This window comes from Triticum urartu, chromosome 2 (genome assembly GCF_003073215.2).
Source record: "Triticum urartu cultivar G1812 chromosome 2, Tu2.1, whole genome shotgun sequence".
NCBI classification, from domain to species: Eukaryota; Viridiplantae; Streptophyta; class Magnoliopsida; order Poales; family Poaceae; genus Triticum; species Triticum urartu.
The window spans coordinates 84649365-84672150 of record NC_053023.1 but is presented as its reverse complement, the minus strand read 5'-3'; the positions used below and the strand labels follow the sequence as shown (position 1 = coordinate 84672150).

The 22786-nt window shown below is 44.0% G+C and overlaps 2 protein-coding genes across 2 annotated transcripts; one reads left to right on the top strand and one right to left on the bottom strand.

The window, feature by feature from the left end:
• The first annotated feature begins 3409 nt into the window (after window positions 1-3409).
• Window positions 3410-4534, top strand: LOC125536012 (probable glutathione S-transferase GSTU6). The gene has a single exon (XM_048699094.1). The coding sequence runs from the start codon at window positions 3528-3530 to the stop codon at window positions 4188-4190; it is 663 nt and encodes a 220-aa protein (XP_048555051.1). The 5' UTR covers window positions 3410-3527; the 3' UTR covers window positions 4191-4534.
• A 132-nt stretch (window positions 4535-4666) lies between these two features.
• On the bottom strand, window positions 4667-7730 carry LOC125536011 (gamma carbonic anhydrase 2, mitochondrial). Its single transcript, XM_048699093.1, has 5 exons — window positions 7461-7730; window positions 6558-6701; window positions 6220-6345; window positions 5826-5977; window positions 4667-5250 (listed from the first exon to the last, which is right to left on the bottom strand). The coding sequence occupies exons 1-5, from the start codon at window positions 7573-7575 to the stop codon at window positions 4963-4965; spliced, it is 825 nt and encodes a 274-aa protein (XP_048555050.1). The 5' UTR covers window positions 7576-7730; the 3' UTR covers window positions 4667-4962.
• Window positions 7731-22786: the final 15056 nt, after the last annotated feature.

The following is a 22786-nucleotide window of genomic DNA, read 5'->3' as shown; positions in this document are numbered from 1 at the left end:
GGCGCTCCTCTATCAACTTTATGATGATATTCTTCATGGGCGTTAGTCCTCATTTTTCGTCCCTTTTGGTCATTCGATGACAAAGGGGGAGAAATCTGAGTTAGTCTTCAAGCGGGTTTATATATGGGCGTTTTTTTAAGTTGCAACTCTCGTCCTCTGAAGTTTTTGTTGGATTGAGTTGTAAACTTAAGTCCTATGGTGGTCTGATACCTTTTGCTCTGTTTTTTCTGCATGCTATTTCCTCAAGTATGTTAATGCACGCATGTTGAATTACATCAGACACCATATTTCATCATGCATTTCAAATTCTTCATTTCATATGTTAAATGCGTGTATGAATTACAAGATATAGGGAGAGATCTCCATGATTCTATTCTACAATGTGTCTTTGCTCTTCAAGGCAAATTCCTCACATATGCACATCTTCAGGGGGAGTTCTTCTATAGCTGGCAATCAAATTCTTCAATAGCAGTATTTACACTTCATATGTTTATCCCCGTTGAAAACTTAACCTATATTGTCATCAATCACCAAAAGGGGGGATTGTAAGTGCATCTAGTGCCCCTTAGTGATTTTGGTGTATTGAAGACTTATAGGTTAAGGGACTAATGTGTTTATGAGTGTACACATGTCTATAAGTCTATGAGGAGTTTGATATTTACAGAGAAAGTCGACCCCTAAAAATGAATGTCTTCAACTGAAGACTTTGGCTTTCTGAAGACTTTGAAAGTGAAGAAATTGGTGTGATCCTGAAGACTTGATATTCATGCGAGGATTATGAAGCGTGAAGACTTTTGTTTTCGTAGTTTCGTTTTTCTCTTTCTTGAGTCATAGGAAACACCGTACTGTTAAAGAGGGTCGAGGTAAAACTAAGGAAAAGTTTTCAAGTGATGCTCATCTCAAAATCCTACACCCACCAATCCTTTCGAGTGAAGCCATTGGAAATCTCATACAGTTTAGTCAATTTCTTCAGTGACAGAGATGAAGATCTTCTGATCTTTGAGGAATTTGTTCTGACTGGGGAGTTAGGAATTTGCCAGTGTGGATTGCCTACAAGTGAGGAACATGATAGCCCTGAGGAATTTGATAGCCAAATTTCCGACCGTTGATGTGCTATGTGCCAGCTGTCCCAAAATATCTACCCACCTAACAGTCATATCATTAAAGGACATTTATGTCTTATCATGTCGGGCTGCTCCCTAGGCTATAAATAGCCGCCCCCTACAACCACTAGCTGGTTAGCTGCTCCGCGAGAAACTAACACTTGTCATTGAGAGCATCCCATCCTCCGAGGACTTTGAGCGAAAATCATCAAGTGAGGAAAAACCCAAACCGAAATACCTACAAACCCAAAGTGATTGAGCATCACTGAAGAGATTGTTCCTGTGTGGAATCGATGCTTGTTACCTTTGAGGACTGTGCATCCTCCAAACGGTTAGGCGTCGTGGTCTAGAGCATCCAAGAGGAAATTGTGGATTGCTGAGTGACCGAGTCTGTGAAGGTTTGGAAGTCACCTGAAGACTTACCACGAGTGATTGGGCGAGGTCTGTGTGACCTTAGCTCAAGGAGAATACGGTGAGGACTATGTGTCCTCAGGTTTAAATACCTAGCCGCTCCAACTAGACGTACGACTGTCACAACAGTTGAAACTGGTCTACCAAATCACTGTCTTCACCAAGCTACTGGTTCTATTTTCTCACCTTGAAATTCCTCTGTGACGAATTTGTAAAAATCGCCTATTCACCCCCCCCTCTAGTCGATATAACGCACTTTCAACCGTGGGCTCCTTCGTGACCCCCATGGGGTCGATGTCCTCCTCCATGGAATCCATGGGGTCGATGTCCTCCTCCTCCATGGAATCCATGGGGTCGCCGTCCTCCTCCTCAATCTCCTCCTCTGCAAAATCCATGGGCTCGCCGTCTTCCTCCACGGGATCCATGGGATCGTCGTCCTCCTTCTCCTCCTCCAAGCTCGGGTCCTTGCCGGCGGCAACTCAATGTCGCGTGCCCCGCCACTTAGGCGCGTTCCTCGGCGGCAAGTTGCACGTGCCGCTTGGTCGAGAGCATGACGTAATAGGTCGGGCGGCGGCGCGGCATCTCGGTGGGGGGAGGTCAACAGGCGAGCTCGGATTTAGGCGACTGCGGCATGGATGAGATGGGAAAGAGGGGAGGAAGGGTGCCTAGGGTTCAAGGTCGCTGGCCGACTTTTTATAGTCGAGGGACGCTCCTCGGACTGGGCATCGATCACCACACCATGAATGCGGGTAGGCAGAGCGTTGAGTTTCAACGGTTTTGGTGAAAAACGCGGGCTCCGAAAGTTTTATGGGTGGCCTGATTTGTCGGAGTTTTACGTGGCAGATTCCCCCTACTCCACCCTTCATACTTGACCCAGATTGACGGACTTATGTCATCCGGACGCGTCCGACCTAAAATAGGGGTACATGTTAGAGGCCTAAAATTGCCCAGACAGTCTAGTTTGGGCATTTGAAGGAGAAGCAGGATCTGCGTTGGAGTCTTGCAGATGCCGTTATATCGTTCGTTCATTGGTGTGGCATTCTGGACATTATACTTTGGCGTAAGTACTTCAATGTACTAGTACTAGGGTTGACCAATTAGTTGTTGCGTCCGGGCTCACAAGGTGAGGTGCATATTCCACACAGTACTACTCCAGAAATGTTTAAGTAATTAATTTTGTGCTATATAAACACCACTGGGAGGATGTTTGGCGTGGTGTTGGTCGACAAGGGGAGGACTCCACTATTTGCCGCGTGGGAAAAGCAGTTGGTGAAGCCGCGGCGGCGAAGGGGGTGGTGACGAATGCACTCATCGACATGACGGTGGAACACGCCAAGCTGCTGCAATTGGCCGGGAGGCGAGGGTGGCTTGGCCTGTGCACACCCATGTCCGATAATATGTACTCCTTGTGAACAACTGAAGTGTGGTGTGATGCTGAACCTTACGTGAACGTTCCGTTGTAGTTCTAGCTATGCACACCTTGATATCCATGTTGTATCTTGTATTCCCTCCGTCTCAAAATATTTGTCAAATAAATATAAATAGATGTATTTAAAACTAAAATACGTTTAGATACATCCATCCATTCGATAAGTATTTTCGGACGGAAGGAGTATGAACATTCCGTTTTTTGTCTGTCTGATCTCTCTAAGATTTCTGCCATCACTTCAACACAACCATGTCCACTGTCCTGCTTTTGACGGAAGCCTGAAACCAACAAGTTTAAGGTTCAGACATCAGAGTCAGTCGATCAGGAGAGTGCCAGAAACGTCTGGAGGAGACGAGTGTCAAAACAGCAATCACCCTCGTCCCAGACATTCCATGGAGAAAATGCTGACTAGTTACCGGGTGCACCCTGGCTCACAAGGTGATGTGAAAGCAGTTAACTTTCTGCTATAAAAATACCAGCAGAAACGCGGTGCTAGCTAGTAATTCTTTCACGGAGAACTGACTGAAAGCAGACCAGGGAGCGAAGGGATCGACAGGGAGAGGAGGAGGAAACAAGCGACAGCAATGGCGGGTGGCGAAGGAGACGTGAAGCTGCTGGGCCTGCGGCTGAGCCCGTTCGTGGCGCGCGTGCGCATGGCGCTGGACACCAAGGGCGTGCGCTACGAGTACGTCGAGGAGGATCTCGCCGCCAAGAGCAGCCTCCTCCTCGCGTCCAACCCGGTGCACCGGAAGGTCCCCGTGCTCATCCACGCCGGCAGGCCCGTCTGCGAGTCGCTCGTCATCCTGCACTACGTCGACGAGGCCTGGCCCGGCGCCCGCGAGCGCGCCGCCGCGCGGTTCTGGGCCGCCTACGTCGACGGCGAGCTGTTCCCGGCCTGGGGCCGCGTCATGATGGCGGCGACGGAGGAGGAGCGCGCGGAGCGGGCCGGCGAGGCGGCCGGCATGGTGGCGCGCCTGGAGGAGGCCTTCGCCGGGTGCTCGGACGGCGGCGACGCCGTGGGGTACCTCGACCTCGTGCTCGGGAGCAACCTGTTCTGGTTCGAGGCGCCGCGGAGGTTGCTCGGCGTGAGGCTGATCGACAAGGGGAGGACTCCGCTGCTGGCCGCGTGGGCGGTGCGGTTCGGTGAAGCCGCGGCGGCGAACGGGATGGTGACGGACGCGCTCGTTGACATGGCGGTGGAGCACGCCAAGAAGCTCCGGGCTGCTGCCATGGCTGCCGGCAAGTGAGAGGGCAGGGGCTTGAGAGTTTAGAGCTATACTGCTATTGGTCAGAGGTAGTTGAGTGGGATTTAGTTTTGTGTAAGAAAGAGAGCCAATTAATCATGTTGCTGAGGTGTTCTAGTGCACTAAAAGCATAATTAGCACGCTTGATAATCATAAAAAATCTCATCTCGATAAATGTACACAATATCAACACAGCATGCATATAACTTGGAACAAAATTTCAAATTCAAATAAGATACGCACATCACAAGACAAGAAAACATCATTTTGTACATAGTTGCTAAAATCTAATATTCACAACATATTTGAATCCAATACTATCCACATGATTTAGCTTAACTTTTACTTGAATGTATGAACTGAAAAATTAAATTTAGCAGCAATTTAGATGCATCATGTTTGAACATTGCCGATGCCTCTGAAATTTAGTGGTCATTAGGAGCCAATTGATAAACAGTACAAAACAAGGGGCAAAGATAGAAGATTGAATCGCTGTAAGCCATTTAAAAACAAACAGATCACAGTTAAGATGCACTCTAGAGTACAAAACAGGACTGCTTCAACAATGTGCACTTCATACAGAAGGTGTAAAAGTGATCCCAGGCTCCTCTTCATTGCAATGTGAAAGAGAGGTACTGTATGCGGTCGATCCTACAACAGCGCTCGACCCAAATCTTATTGGGCATGAAAAAACAGAGAACAAGACCAAAACATACGTCAAATGTTCCAAGTTGCCACATATCAAAATCAAAGCATCCCTACGAGGGGCTTGATCTCAGTGAGCGACAGCTGCTTTCGGTGCTTTGTCTGGGAGTATGTTGTCGGGGAGGATGAGCTGCGGCGGGATCTCACGGACCACTCCGAGCATCGAGTCGTACTCCTCATCTTTGTGAGCAAACTTCTTCCTCAGCTTCTTCTCGAGCTCAATCTCGTCGAAGCTCTTGGAATTCTCAGTGGCATGAACATGAGCTAAGTTGATGTAGTTGGCTGCCGATTGGGCGATGAATGTGATCTCCTCCTCTGTCAGCTTCCTTAGGAACTTGGCAGGATTACCAACCCAGACCTAATCATGAAGGAAGAGGTATGATTCACTAGAGTCACACAAGATAGATTTTTTTTCAAATATAAAGCTGAACATCCTTGTCTTGGAGCTGCTGAATAACCAGTTAAATTAATTAATAAATCCAGAATATGAGCTTCCAGACAAATTGTTCTTCAACAGAATGGTTCCTGACACCAGACAGATTTATTAACTGTGCTCATAAAGAGTTCTAACAACAAATTGTTCTTTGCAAGAACATAAGTCTAACCTAGAAAGTGAGCTAGTACTAAACATTATTGAGCTTCCGGATTGATTGTTCTCCAATAGAAAGGTTTCCTGAACATTATTAACTATACTCCTAAAGAGTTTTGACAGCAAACTGTTCTTTGCAAGGACATAACTCTAATCTAAAACCATTTAAATCGACATGTCATTTTTCAGCCAGGAGTATGACAATCTTCTAAATAACATGTCGTAAAGAATGACATCTTAGTATAATGCATGATTGCAGCCAATACTGTTAAAAAACATAATGATGATAATTGATGCATAATGACCATCTAAAAACTGGCTTATCAAGACAACAAGAAAATAACCTCCCCAGAAGGAATCCTTGTATTCTGCTTGACAAGAGATCCGGCGCCAACCATGCTGTGCTTTTCAACAACCACTCCGTCAAGCAAAGTGGCACCCATACCAACAAATGCTTCATCCTCAATGGTGCATGCATGTAAAACAGCACTATGACCTGGCAGAAATTTATTACTTTAGGCAGTATTATAATAGACTCAATCATCAAGACAAAATGAAGCTCGGTGTTTCAAATCCACAAATCAATCACGAGGATGAGATATAGAACAGATTTATATTTATTTATCTTTGCAAATGACGCCATAGCATGATTGTCTTGAAAATAAGGTAAACCAAAATATTGGTAGCATGTTGTAGGTGCTTACATATATAAATATAGAATGAGCTAGGATTACTGACCTACTGTAACGTTGCTTCCAATGATTGTCGGAAGGACCTTCCCGCTAATATTAGTCTTTGCAACATGTACAAGGGAGTTGTCTTGTATATTTGATCCAGATCCAATACGAATACTGTTGACATCACCTGAAGGCAAGAACATAAAACAACAAAATGGTCATACTACTATCCATTCTGAGCAACATACTGTCAAAATCATGTTCATTTAGAAAATAAAATTTTATGTAACACATCTATACCTAGAGCACCTCCTGGTTCAAAAATAATCAATGATGCGAACAAGAGAAGAAAATCATCAAGATAATGAACGACCATGGTTAGTCAGGTTAAGTGTTTACCTCTCAAAACGGAGCCATACCAGATCGATGATCCATGTCCAATCTCAACATCACCAATGACAGATGCACTGGGAGCAACAAAAACATCTTTGTTGATCCTTGGCTCCTTGTCAAATATGCTCATGACTGTACGATGCCTTGACACTGATAAAGGCATACAAAAGGGTAACCACAGGTCAGAAATGAAGTTTTTTTTAATCTCACCAAAGTAGCTCATGCCTCATGGTTCTACAACGATCGATCAAGATAGGTACACAGCAGCCTTCAAATAATGAAGGGAAACTACTCCCCATTGTTGTTACCAATGCATTCAATTCCTGGTCATTTACCAGATGAAGCATGTTGACAATTAATTTCCACCAACTATAGCACTGGACCTAACTCAAACAGGAAATGGCGTTGTTCGTGATGCTATGGGACATAAGTTAGATACATAATCAATTTGACAGACACGCAAAATACAGCACTTCCACAAAGGTCAGTATGGTCACCGTAACAATGCCTTATTATGCTTAACTTACAGCTAATTTAAAAGGCGAGAATAAGAGATTGTGATGCTACATTTCATTGATAACTGACAATACTGCAAGTCAACAAACAAAACAGAAATCCTGGAGTGATAGCACCAAACCCTAAATGTTAGGCCCATTTCAACTCTCGAGTCACATTACCAGTATGGCAGTACCAATTTCTATGCCAGTTTCATTCTCCCCCATAAGAATCCCAAAAGTTCTGAGTCAACCTGATCTGGTACCGAACATCTCCAAAACTATGAGTGCGACGAATTGACGACAGGCTGCCAGCCAATACTACGGCTGCGCCAAATCGAAATGGATAGAGAGCCCGTAGGGAGGAAGGGGTGACCGGACTGAGGGGGGGACGGATGCGGATATGGATGATTACCCTGCTCCTCGGCGCGGAGGCCGCCCTGGATGGTGGATCCGAGGCGGTCCATGGCCTGCCCCGTTCCACGGATCCACTTGCCCACCGTGTAGATCGCGCGCCCGAGGGTCCCCATGTCTTCCCCCCTTCTGCGCGCTCGATCCCTGCTCCGGTCGGGGCTCGCCGCCGGCAGTCGTAGGAGAGGTGGGGTTTAATGGCGTCTGGGGGGGGTGGGGACGAGGAAGGGAGGGGGAGGGGAGAGATGAGCCAGAAGACAATGGCTGCGGCCGAGGAGGAAGTGGAGCTGCGGGAGAGAGAGAGAGGGGGGAGGTCAATAGCTCTGGGCCCAAATTACATGGGCCTTGCTGTTGACCAGCGAGTCCGTATTAGAGGCCGGCCTATCGCTTGCCTCCTGGTAGGAAAAATATCTCGGTCCATAATCACTAATCTTCCTAGCACAAAAAAACACTAATCTTTTTTTGAAGAACTGAAGAGGTTCTAAAAACAAAACATGGAATGGAAGAAAGTCGGAAGCACTAGTTGACAAGCGCTCCTTCGGTAGCCTCACAATGATCAGCGCCACTTGACGCACTCTCAACCGCCCGCCACTGTCGCGCTCTGGACGCTCCCTTCGATATTTTTTTATTTTTTTACACGAGTTTTTGGCTTTTTAAACGGGTTTTTTTATGCACCGGTCTTCCTTAGCTTTTGGGCCAAAAAAATTTCGAAAAAATGTTTTTGCGCGAAAAACACGTTTTTTTGCTTCCGCAAGAGGCACGGTCTTACTTTTGAGATAGGCACAATCATGCCTCTCGAAAACAGAAAAAAAATACGTTTTTTCTTCCATCAGATGCACGTTTTGCTTTCGCGAGAGGCACGCCCGTGCCTCTCGGAAATGAAAAAAAGATGTATTTTTTGGTTTTTTTCTTCCGCGAGAGGCACGACCGTGCCTCTCAGAAACAGAAAAAACGCGTTTTTTGTTTTTTTGCTTCCACGAGAGGCACGGTTTTGCTTCCGCGAAAGGCACGATTGTGCTTTTGCGAGAGGCACGGCCGTGCCTCTCGAAAACAGAAAAAACATGTTTTTGTTTTTTTTCCTTCCGCGAGAGATACGGTTTTGTTTCGGCGAGAGGTACAGTTGTAATTTCACGATAGGCACGGCTGTGCCTCTTTTGGAAAGAGAAAAAGGTGTCCCCGGTTTGGTTTTTCCGTCCGGTTTTTTTCGTGAAAAAAGTTCGTTAAAATCTATCAACGTGGGATCTAATTTTGAAGATCTCAACGTGAGAAATCCAACCATGAAAAACGGTTCGAGATTTGGACGCACGGTTTAAGAGATAAAACATTTTAAATAAACGGATCTACAAAAAAAAGTGAAAACTACTTGCGATAAGTGACGCACATGCAGCGCGTCACTTGTCACAACTTGAATAGGTGTGAGTGATCTTTGCGAGGAGTACTCCTTAATTAGTGATTTCGAAGAAAGTTTCATTAAAAATCAAATAAAAAATCATTTTTCAGTTTCAAATATATAATATCTGATAAATCATCACCTTAGGCGGTTTACAAGATGATGTGGTATAGATTAATGTGGGTTTGAGCTAAGTATGTTATACATGATAATACAATAAAGTGCATTCCTATATATTTTTCTTTCAAAATATAGAAGAGGTAGATATGGATTTTGGAGATGTTCAAAAGGAACCCATCGACAAGGGTTCTGAACCGAGGTAGCTGAAAGGGGCTGAATATTCACCGAGTTTTTTACAACATAATTATGTGGAACCGATGATATCTCATAAAAAAGATGCTAATTTAAATGTTGTCGCACAAGGTATTTTTTCAATATTATTATTGATCTTTTCTTCGTAATATTGCAATTTGTATTCGACTAATTTGACTCTTTTTTTATCGTAACAACATACTATATTTGTAGTTGTAGAGATATTATAGCCATCGAATTAATCATGTCTGCCCCAAGAATACCAAGTTCGTGGACATTGAAGATGCCTTGTTATCAAATGATGATTTGGAATGCCTTATGAAAGATGATATGTTCTTGCACGATGATGTAAGGCCGGTTGCATAAACTTTGTACTTAATAATATAAATCATATATAATATCTAATAATACAATATATTGTAAACATTGAATTATAGGTTATAATTGCTTACATGTATTGTATGCTTGCTCAAGTCCATCTACGAGACAGAGTGGTAAAAAGGTACATATTATTAGCATGTTTATATCTGGTCAGATAAAAGAAGACGGAGAAAAAGACATAGACCCATCAAAATATCATCATATCGTACAACATGTTAATACTTATTTATAGCAAGATATGGTTAGTCTTGCCTCATTATCCATGATGCTGGATTCAACACGAGATCAAAAGTTCCGCGTTGAGGAAACTATTCAGATACCGACAACTTTATTTGATAGCTGACTTGAGATAGACAACATCTTATCGTGCAACATGGTAAGTATGGTCTTTTGTCCATTGGTTGTCATGGTTTATTGTTGTTTCTAACAGCTATCACTTATAGATTTATTTTCCATGTGCATTCATAGGCCGATAGATCTTGTACGTCATCCATGGACAACACTCTGAGGTTAGAACTCTGAGGCATTTAGTGAAATATAAAAAAATTGCGAGGGAATTCAAAGAAGCACTCGAAATAAAGCAACCGGGCTGGAATTTTGATAGGCCTAAATGACAACATTTATTTCCGTCTGGTATTTCAACAAGCAATGATGGGTAATAAATTCATAATACAAACATTTATTTTGTTATCACTATATTTAATATAATAATAATTTAGGAAATTGCGGGGACATGTCTGGCTATTTTGTTTTTCATTTTATACTCTGATGGAACGATAAATAATTGATGAAGTTGGTTTGTGCGATGAATATTGCCCGTTACACGTTTTAAGACCTTCCATGTGAAGTACTCGTGTTAACTACATATCTTGTTTTTGCACGATGGGTATGAGTTGAGGAAGCAGTGTTTATTATACTTGCTCAAACATCGTGCGAATGAAGGTAAAGACAACTTTTCTGATATTGTGCGAGAATTTCTTAAGCGCATCAAGTAGATCTTAATGACTTGTAATAGATTTTTAGTTAGTGCATCGCTTTGTACGTATACATCATCAAATTGCCTTCTTGTTATCAGTTCACTTTACAATTATGCAATTGTGTTCGTGTTATATTGTTTTCACTTCTGAAGTTTACCATGCATTATCTTTATATAACTTCAACAAAAAAAATTCAAAAGCACGTGGCAATGCACGGGCATTCTACTAGTAGATGTTGATTAGGACTTTAACCTCCTTTGACTGATTTGCTATCGCCGCCTTCTTCCAAAGCCCCCAATTTTACTACTTGTATGCATTCAGAAATACCCTCCCGTAGCTCCGTCGTCTTCTTCTCCCTTGCATCGACTGATGGTGCCTTGTGCACACCGATTTGTTGATGTTGGAGGTCAACTGGTCCTTGGAGTTAAGAAAACCAACAAGTGACATCGTGCAACAAACAAGAGATAACTCGTGTTGGTGAGGGGAGATAGTAGGGGCCACTGCTATGCTTGAACTCGTACTCCTCAAGGTAGAGGGCTCCACGCATAGTGGAGAACGAGAGGCCACATTCAACATCCGGTGACATGCCCAATGGCGACATCCCCTCATGCGACCATCGCCGCCTACCTAACATGTCAAATCTAAGTCACCAGGGAGTTTGTATGTGTCCAATCTTAGAGTTGGTCAAAATGGGAGCCAATAAACACTAAAACATCCTAACGGTTGACACATCTTTTGGGGAACGTAGCATGCAATTTCAAAAAATTTCCTACGATCACGCAAGATCTATCTAGGAGATGCATAGCAACGAGAGGGGGAGAGTGTGTCCACGTACCCTCTTAGACCGAAAGCGGTAGCGTTAGGTTAACGCGGTTGATGTAGTCGAACATCTTCGTGATCCAACCGATCAAGTACCAAACATACGAGACCTCCGAGTTCAGCACACGTTCAGCTCGATGACGTCCCTCGAACTTTTGATCCAGCAACGTGTCGAGGGAGAGCTTCGTCAGCACGGCTGACGGTGTGGTGACGGTGATGGTGATGTGATCCGCGCAGGGCTTCACATAAGCACTATGTGAATATGACCGGAGGAGTAAACCGTGGAGGGAGACGCCGCACATGGCTTGGAACAATTGGTGTGTCTCCAAGGGGTGCCATGCCCACGTATATAAAGGAGGGAGAGGGAGGAGGCTGGCCCTAGGGGGCACTCCAAGTGGGGGTGAGTCCTACTAGGACTCCTAGTCCTAGTAGGATTCGGCCCCCCCTCTTATTCCTTCTCACGGAGGGGGAGGAGGGGGAAGGAGAGGGAGGAGGAGAAGGAAAGGGGGGCGCCGCCCCCTCCCCTAGTCCAATTTAGACTCCCATGAGGGGGGCACGTGGCCACCCCTTGTGGGCTGCCTCCTCTCTCCCCTATGGCCCATAGTGGCCCATTACTTTCCCCGGACGGTTCCGGTAACCTCCCGGTACTCCGAAAAATACCTGAAACGATCCGGAACCATTCCGGTGTCCGAACACTATCGTCCAATATATCAATCTTTACCTCTCAACCATTTTGAGACTCCTCATCATGCCCGTGATCTCATCCGGGACTCCGAACAATCTTCGATCACCAAAACACCTAACTCATAATACAAATCGTCATCTGAAAGCACAAGTGCTCCCTGGGTGATTTCGGTAATTAATGTCAACATATCTCTTGTTGGACTAATACTTTTACCTAGTATATTTCAGATGAGTTCAACAGTGGAGTGGCTTGGACAAGAGGACGTGGAACCCCTTCAAAATGCCAAGGACAGAAGATTAGCAAAAGCTCAAAAGCTCAAGACTCTACATTTTCATTTTAGTGATCCAAGATCACATTGAGTCCATAGGAAAAGCCAATACTATTAAAAGGGGGTGAGATGTTGCTTAATGGCTTGCTTGTTCAAAGTGCTTAGTGATATGCTCCAAAGCCCTCAACCACTTTCTCATATCCACATATGTCCTAAACCAAAATTCAAACTCGGCCCCACCGATTTGATCTATCCGGCGCCACCGAGTTCATTTGACATAGCCACTGCCAGAAACCCTAATCAGTTCGGTCTCACCGATGGGATCTCGGTCTCACCGATATGGGCTTGCAAACTCTCCGTTGCCTGTTGCAATCATTTCGGTCTCCCCGAGATATGCAATCGGTCCCATCGAGTTTGCTTGACCAACTCTCTGTTTTGCTTATTACCAAAATCGGTCCCACCGAGTTTGTGTAATCGGTCAAACTGAGTTGATGTTTTACCCTAACCCTAGCACATCGGTCCCGCCAAGTTGATCATATCAGTCCCACCGAAATACTTAACGGTCACATTTTGAACTAAATCGGCCTGGCCGAGTTTCATGATTCGGTCCCACCGAGTTTGGTGAATTGTGTGTAACGGTTAGATTTTGTGTGGAGGCTATATATATCCCTCCACCCACTCTTCATTCATGGAGAAAGCCATCAGAACGTGTCTGCACTTCCAACATACATTTTCTGAGAGAGAACCACCTACTCATGGGTTGAGACCAAGATATTCCATTCCAACCACAAGAATCTTGATCTCTAGCCTTACCCAAGTTGCTTTCCACTCAAATCTTCTTTCCACCAAATCCAAATCTGTGTGAGAGAGTTGAGTGTTGGGGAGACTATCATTTGAGGCACAAGAGCAAGGAGTTCATCATCAACACACCATTTATTACCTTTTGGAGAGTGATGTTTTCTGGATTGGTTAGGTGTCACTTGGGAGCCTCCGTCAAGATTGTGGAGTTGAACCAAGGAGTTTGTAAGGGCAAGGAGATCTCCTACTTCGTGAAGATCTACCCAAGTGAGGCAAGTCCTTCGTGGGCGATGGCCATGGTGGGATAGACAAGGTTGCTTCTTCGTGGACCCTTCGTGGGTGGAGCCCTCCGTGCACTACAAAAAATACACTTCCGTGATGATACGCGTTTGTCACAGTAGGTTGCGTTTTTTTGTCATGCATGTACATCCATGACAAATTTATGACAGAATCAAGATAGTCATACATGTGCTGTCGTAGAAGTGTTCCATGACATTACCAAAATTATCATCACGAAAGTGTGCACTTCCATGACGATAAATCGCGCGTCACAGAAGTGCTTTCTTCAAGGGTGACCGACACGTGACATCCACTGTAACGGAACGCCGTTAAGCTATCGAGTCGGGTTTTGGATCCGATAACCCGTTAACAGAACCGACCAATGGGGATTTTCCACGTGTAAAATCATCATTGGCTGGAGGAAACACGTGTCGGCTCATCGTTGGGACAGATGTCATCCACTCATTGGACAGAAGGCGCCTATGATACGTCGACACGTGGCATGGCCCAACAGAGGCCCATTCCTGTGAAAAGGCCGGACTGTTTGACTTGGTCAAAAGGTGGCGGGCCGGCCCATGGAAAGCCTGTTAACGTCCTATTCGCATATAGCCCATTTACAGCCCGCTAACCCAAGGCCCATTACGCCCTATCCGAATTAGGCCCAGTAGCGTCATCTGGGCCATCCAATATGATTGCAGCCCGTTTTCACTTCCGGCCCATGACGTCTTTCGGCCCATATGAGGCCCTATGTAACTCTTGGCGTATTAACGGCCCATGGTGAAACTGGCCCGTAATGAACAGTGTATCACTTTACACCCATTAACGACCCTTGGTGAAACTGGCCCGTAATGAACAGTGTATCACTTTATACCCATTAACGGCTCGTTATTCCGTTGGGCTGTTTCCAGCCCATGTTATCTTTCGGCCTTCTCAGAGCCCATTTATTCTTGGGGTCATTTCTAGCATTCATTTACTTACGGCCCGTTACTGTCATTTTCTGCTCGTGGGCCAAATTCAGCCCGTGGTTACAGTCGACCCGTTTGTGGTCCGTTAATACGTTGGGCCATTTTCATAGCATCATCAAATACGGCCTATTAACGATGGCCCATTTACGGCCATAATGCGGCCTGTTATTGGCCCATGTTTGGTCAATTGATCATACGTCCCGTATAAGGCCCATTGATGATACGGCCCGTAGAAGGCCCATTGTTTCTACGGCCCGTAGAAAGCCCATTGTTTCTACGGCCCGTAGAAGGCCTACTGTTTCTATGGCCCACAGAAGGCCCACTGTTTCTATGGCCCGTAGGAGGCCCAGTGTCACTACAGTAAATATTAGCTCATGGTTATTGTGGCCTAGTTTTAAAAAATAGGTTATTGCAGCCACTAGCAAACCGCGGAAAAAGAACTGCACTGACTACAAGCAAACAAATAAACAAGACAACAAGGAAATAAATAAGCAAGCAACTTATGTTAGGCTATCACGACTATTACACATATTACATCCACTGGGCATCAAAGTTCGCCACCAGTGCAAATATAGGGAACAAAGCAGCATATAAACGCCGCAGCAAAACAAGTCCAGAACTGAAACCACTTCAGACGAGTTCAAGAAACAATATCCTAGGTACCCATAATGCTGGCAAGATGCTTAGCAAGCTTATTAACTTTCTCTTGTTTGGCGCTTAAATCCTCCAGCGCTTACTGTTGCACAAGAAAGGACTGGTGTTTATCAGCCACAGTAACTTGCTGTTCGAGTTACTGGCCAGTACCGCTGGCACAAGCGCTTGTAGCTGGCCAGTACCGCTGTCCTGTTCAAGAACCCCCTCCAATTCAAATGGCTGATAAACAAGAAAAGAAATTGAACGTATAGACATTGTATGATAGACAGATGTGGTAATTCACATATATGTTGTCTAACCAAACAGGACAGCATGACACAGTTTCACATATATGATGCCTAACTAAACAGGATAGCATGACACAGTTTCAGATATATGATGGATAACTTAACAGGATATAATGGCATAATTCAACATATGATGAGTACCTAAACAGGATGACATGACACAACTATATGAGGTCTTTCTAAAATAGGTTGGGATGAAATAATTCACATACCTGTTGTCTAAGTATACATGATGGCATGATATAATTGATGGGGAATGTAGTAATTTCAAAAAAATTCCTACGCACACGCAAGATCATGGTGATGCATAGCAACGAGAGGGGAGAGTGTGATCTACGTACCCTTGTAGATCGACAACGGAAGCGTTAGCACAACGTGGTTGATGTAGTTGTACGTCTTCACGGCCCGACCGATCAAGCACCGAAACTACGGCACCTCCGAGTTCTAGCACACGTTCAGCTCGATGACGATCCCCGGACTCCGATCCAGCAAAGTGTCAGGGAAGAGTTCCGTCAGCACGATGGCGTGGTGACGATCTTGATGTACTACCGTCGCAGGGTTTCGCCTAAGCACCGCTACAATATTATCGAGGACTATGGTGGAAGGGGGCACCGCACACGGCTAAGAGTATGATCACGTGGATCAACTTGTGTGTCTAGGGGTGCCCCGTGCCTCCGTATATAAAGGATCAAAGGGGGGTGCGGCCGGCCAGGAGGAGGGCGCGCCAGGAGGAGTCCTACTCCCACCGGGAGTAGATTCCCCCCCTTTCCTAGTTGGAATAGGATTCGGGAAGGGGGAAAGAGGAGAGAGAGAAGGAAGGGGGGCGCCGCCCCCCTCTCCTTGTCCTATTCGGACTAGGGAGGGAGGGGCGCGCGGCCCAGCCCTGGACACCTCTCCTCTCTTCCACTAAAGCCCACTAAGGCCCATATACCTCCCGGGGGGTTCAGGAACCTCCCGGTTCTCCGGTAAAATCCCGATTTCACCCGGAACACTTCCGATATCCAAATATAGGCTTCCAATATATCAATCTTTATGTCTCGACCATTTCGAGACTCCTCATCATGTCTGTGATCACATCCGGGACTCCGAACAAACTTCGGTACATCAAAATGCATAAACTCATAATATAACTGTCATCGAAACCTTAAGCGGCGGACCCTACGGGTTCGAGAACAATGTAGACATGACCAAGACACGTCTCTGGTCAATAACCAATAGCGGAACCTGGATGCTCATATTGGCTCCTACATATTCTACGAAGATCTTTTATCGGTCAGACCGCATAACAACATACGTTGTTCCCTTTGTCATCGGTATGTTACTTGCCCGAGATTCGATCGTCGGTATCTTAATACCTAGTTCAATCTCGTTACCGGCAAGTCTCTTTACTCGTTCCGTAATGCATCATCTCACAACTAACTCATTAGTTGCAATGCTTGCAAGGCTTATGTGATGTGCATTACCGAGAGGGCCCAGAGATACCTCTCCGACAATCGGAGTGACAAATCCTAATCTCGAAATACGCCAACCCAACATGTACCTTTGGAGACACCTGTAGAGCTCCTTTATAATCACCCAGTTACGTTGTGATGTTTGGTAGCACACAAAGTGTTCCTCCGGCAAACGGTAGTTGCATAATCTCATGGTCATAGGAACATGTATAAGTCATGAAGAAAGCAATAGCAACATACTAAACGATCGGGTGCTAAGCTAATGGAATGGGTCATGTCAATCAGATCATTCATCTAATGATGTGATCCAGTTAATCAAATAACAACTCTTTGTCCATGGTTAGGAAACATAACCATCTTTGATTAACGAGCTAGTCAAGTAGAGGCATACTAGTGACACTCTGTTTGTCTATGTATTCACACATGTATTATGTTTCCGGTTAATACAATTCTAGCATGAATAATAAACATTTATCATGATATAAGGAAAAAAATAATAACTTTATTATTGCCTCTAGGGCATATTTCCTTCAGTCTCCCACTTGCACTAGAGTCAATAATCTAGTTCACATCGCCATGTGATTCAACACTAAGAGTTCACATTACCATGTGATTAACACCCATAGTTCACATCGTCATGTGACCTATACCCAAAGGGTTTACTAGAGTCAATAATCTAGTTCACATCATTTATGTGATTAACACCCAAAGAGTACTAAGGTGTGATCATGTTTTGCTTGTGAGATAATTTTAGTCAACGGGTCTGTCACATACAGATCCGTAAGTATTTTGCGAATTCTATGTCTACAATGCTCTGCACGGAGCTACTCTAGCTAATTGCTCCCACTTTCAATATGTATCTAGATCGAGACTTAGAGTCATCCAGATCTGTGTCAAAACTTGCATCGACGTAACTTTTTACGACAAACCTTTTGTCACCTCCATAATCGAGAAATATTTCCTTATTCCACTAAGGATAATTTTGACCAATGTCCAGTGATCTACTCTTAGATCACTATTGTACTCCCTTGCTTAACACAATGTAGGGTATACAATAGATCTGGTACACAGCATGGCATACTTTATAGAACCTATGGCTGAGGCATAGGGAATGACTTTCATTCTCTTTCTATCTTCTGCCGTGGTCGGGCTTTGAGTCTTACTCAATTTCACACCTTGTAACACAGCCAAGAACTCTTTCTTTGACCGTTCCAATTTTTGAACTATTTCAAAATATTGTCAAGGTATGTACTCATTGAAAAAAAAACTTATCAAGCGTCTTGATCTATCTCTATAGGTCTTGATGCTCAATATGTAAGCAGCTTCACCGAGGTTTTCTTTGAAAAAATCCTTTCAAACACTCCTTTATGCTTTGCAGAATAATTCTACATTATTTCCGATCAACAATATGTCATACACATATAATTATCAGAAATGTTGTAGTGCTCCCACTCACTTTCTTGTAAATACAGGCTTCACCGCAGGTCTGTATAAAACTATATGCTTTGATCAACTTATCAAAGCATATATTCCAACTCCGAGATGCTTGCACCAGTCCATAGATGGATCGCTGGAGCTTGCATATTTTGTTAGCACCTTTAGGATTGACAAAACCTTCTGGTTGCATCATATACAACTCTTCTTTAAATCCATTAAGGAATGTAGTTTTGTTTATCCATTTGCCAGATTTCATAAAAATGCGGCAATTGCTAACATGATTTGGACAGACTTAAGCATCGCTACGAGTGAGAAAATTTCATCGTAGTCAACACCTTGAACTTTGTCAAAAACCTTTTTCGACAAGTCTAGCTTTGTAGATAGTAACACTACTATCAGCGTCCGTCTTCCTCTTGAAGATCCATTTATTTTCTATGGCTTGCCGATCATCGGGCAAATCCATCAAAGTCCATACTTTGTTCTCATACATGGATCATATCTCAGATTTCATGGCCTCAAACCATTTCACGGAATCTGAGCTCATCATCGCTTCCTCATAGTTCGTAGGCACGTCATGGTCAAGTAATATGACCTCCAGAACTGGATTACCGTACCACTCTGGTGCGGATCTCACTCTGGTTTACCTACGAGGTTCGGTAGTAACTTGATCTGAAGTTACATGATCATCATCATTAGCTTCCTCACTAATTGGTGTAGTAGTCACAAGAACATATTTCTGTGATGAACTACTTTCCAATAAGGGAGAAGGTACAATTACCTTATCAAGTTTTGTACTTTCCACCCACTCACTTCTTTCGAGAGAAACTCCTTCTCTAGAAAGTTTCCGAATTTAGCAACAAAAGTCTTGCCTTCGGATCTGTGATAGAAGGTGTATCCAATAGTTTCCTTTGGATATCCTATGAAGACGCACTTCTCCGATTTAGGTTTGAGCTTATCAAGTTGAAACTTTTTCACATAAGCATTGCAACCTCAAACTTTAAGAAACGACAGCTTAGGTTTCTTGCTAAACCATAGTTCATACGGTGTCATCTCAAACGGATTTAGATGGTGCCCTATTTAACGTGAATGTAGCTCTCTTTAATGCATAACCCCAAAACGATAGCGGTAAATCTGTAAGAGACATCATAGATCGCACCATATCTAATGAAGTACGGTTATGATGTTCGGACACACCATTATGTTGTGGTGTTCCAGGTGGCGTGAGTAGTGAAACTATTTCACATTGTTTTAACTGAAGGCCAAACTCGTAACTCAAATATTTTACCTCTGCGATCATATCGTAGAAACTTTTATTTTCTTGTTACAATGATTCTCCACTTCACTCTGAAATTCTTTGAACTTTTCAAATATTTCAGACTTGTGTTTCATTAAGTAGATATACCCATATCTGCTCAAATCATCTGTGAAGGTCAGAAAATAATGATACCCGCCACGAGCCTTAACACTCATCGGATCTCATACATCAGTATGTATTATTTCCAATAAGTCAGTTGCTCGCTCCATAGTTCCGGAGAACGGCGTTTTAGTCATCTTGCCCATGAGGCATGGTTCGCAAGCATCAACTGATTCATAATCAAGTGATTCCAAAAACCCATCAGCATGGAGTTTCTTCATGCGCTTTACACCAATATGACCTAAACGGCAGTGCCACAAATAAGTTGCACTATCATTATTAACTTTGCATCTTTTGGTTTCAATATTATGATTATGTGTATCACTACGATCAAGATCCAACGAACTATTTTCATTGGGTGTGTAACCATATAAGGTTTTATTCATGTAAACAGAACAACAATTTATTCTCTTACTTAAATGAATAACCGTATTACAATAAACATGATCAAATCATATTCATGCTCAACGCAAACACCAAATAACACTTATTCAGGTTCAACACTAATCCCGAAAGTATAGGGAGTGTGCGATGATGATCATATCAATCTTGGAACCACTTCCAACACACATCGTCACTTCACCCTTAACTAGTCTCTGTTTATTCTGCAACTCCCGTTTCGAGTTACTAATCTTAGCAGCTGAACTAGTATCAAATACTGAGGGGTTGCTATAAACACTAGTAAAGTACACATCAATAACATGTATATCAAATATACTTATGTTCACTTTGCCATCCTTCTTATCTGCCAATCACTTGGGGTAGTTCCGCTTCCAGTGACCAGTCCCTTTGCAGTAGAAACACTTAGTCTCAGGCTTAGGACCAGACTTGGGCTTCTTCACTTGAGCAGCAACTTGCTTGCTGTTCTTCTTGAAGTTCCCCTTCTTCCCTCCGCCCTTTTCTTGAAACTAGTGGTCTTGTGTACCATCAACACTTGATGTTTTTCTCGATTTCTACCTTCGTCAATTTCCGCATTACGAAGAGCTTGGGAATCGTTTCCGTTATCCCTTGCATATCATAGTTCATCACGAAGTTCTACTAACTTGGTGATGGTGACTAGAGAATTCTGTCAATCACTATCTTATCTGGAAGATTAACTCCCACTTGATTCAAGCGATTGTAGTACTCAGACAATCTGAGCACATGCTCACTACTTGAGCGATTCTCCTCCATCTTTTAGCTATGGAACTTGTTGGAGACTTCATATCTCTCAACTCGGGTATTTGCTTGAAATATTAACTTCAACTCCTGGAACATCTCATATGCTCCATGACGTTCAAAACGTCTTTGAAGTCCCGATTCTAAGCCATTAAGCATGGTGCACTAAACTATCAAGTAGTCATCATATTGAGCTAGCCAAACGTTCATAACGTCTGCATCTGCTCCTGCAATAGGTCCGTCACCTAGCGGTGCATCAAGGACATAATTCTTCTATGCAGCAATGAGGATAAACCTCATATCACGGATCCAATCCGCATCATTGCTACTAACATCTTTCAACACAATTTTCTCTAGGAACATATCAAAATAAACACAGGGAAGCAACAACGCGAGCTATTGATCTACAACATAATTTGCAAAATACTACCAGGACTAAGTTCATGATAAATTTAAGTTCAATTAATCATATTACTTAAGAACTCCCACTTAGATAGACATCCCTCTAATCCTCTAAGTGATTACGTGATCCAAATCAACTAAACCATGTCCGATCATCATGTGAGATGGAGTAGTTTCATTGGTGAACATCGCTATGTTGATCATATCTGCTATATGATTCATGCTCGACCTTTCGGTCTCCGTGTTCCGAGGCCATATCTGTATATGCTTGGCTCGTCAAGTATAACCTGAGTATTCCGCGTGTGCAACTGTTTTGCACCCGTTGTATTTGAACATAGAGCCTATCACACCCGATCATCATGTGGTGTCTTAGCACGAAGAACTTTCGCAACGGTGCATACTCAGGGAGAACACTTCTTGATAATTAGTGAGAGATCATCTTATAATGCTATCGTCAATCAAAGCAAGATAAGATGCATAAAAGATAAACATCACATGCAATCAATATAAGTGATATGATATGGCCACCATCATCTTGTGCTTGTGATCTCCATCTTCGAAGCACCGTCATGATCACCATCGTCACCGGCGCGACACCTTGATCTCCATCGTAGCATCGTTGTCGTCTCGCCAATCTTATGCTTCCACGACTATCGCTACCGCTTATGAGAAAGTAAAGCATTACAGCGCGATTGCATTGCATGCAATAAAGCGACAACCATATGGCTCCTGCCAGTTGCCGATAACTCAGTTACAAAACATGATCATCTCATACAATAAAGTTTAGCATCATGTCTTGACCATATCACATCACAACATGCCCTGCAAAAACAGGTTAGACGCCCTCTACTTTGTTGTTGCAAGTTTTACGTGGCTGCTACGAGCTTAAGCAAGAACCAATCTTACCTACGCATCAAAACCACAACGATAGTTTGTCAAGTTGGTGCTGTTTTAACCTTCGCAAGGACCGGGCGTAGCCACACTCGGTTCAACTAAAGTTGGAGAAACTGTCACCCGCTAGCCACCTTTGTGCAAAGCACGTCGGGAGAACCGGTCTCGCGTAAGCGTACGCGTAATGTCGGTCCGGGCTGCTTCATCCAACAATACCGCCGAACCAAAGTATGACATGCTGTTAAGCAGTATGACTTATATCGCCCACAACTCACTTGTGTTCTACTCGTGCATATAACATCAACACATAAAACCTGGCTCGGATACCACTGTTGGGGAACGTAGTAATTTCAAAAAATTTCCTACGCACACGCAAGATCATGGTGATGCATAGCAACGAGAGGGGAGAGTGTTGTCTACATACCCTCCTAGACCGAAAGCGGAAGCGTTAGCACAACGCGGTTGATGTAGTCGTACGTCTTCACGGCCCGACCGATCAAGCACCGAAACTACGGCACCTCCGAGTTCTAGCACACGTTCAGCTCGATGACGATCCCCGGACTCCGATCCAGCAAAGTGTCGGGGAAGATTTCCGTCAGCACGACGGCGTGGTGACGACCTTGATGTACTACCGTCGCAGGGCTTCGCCTAAGCACCGCTACAATATTACCGAGGACTATGGTGGAAGGGGGCACCGCACACGGTTAAGAATATGATCACGTGGATCAACTTGTGTGTCTAGGGGTTCCCCTGCCTCCGTAT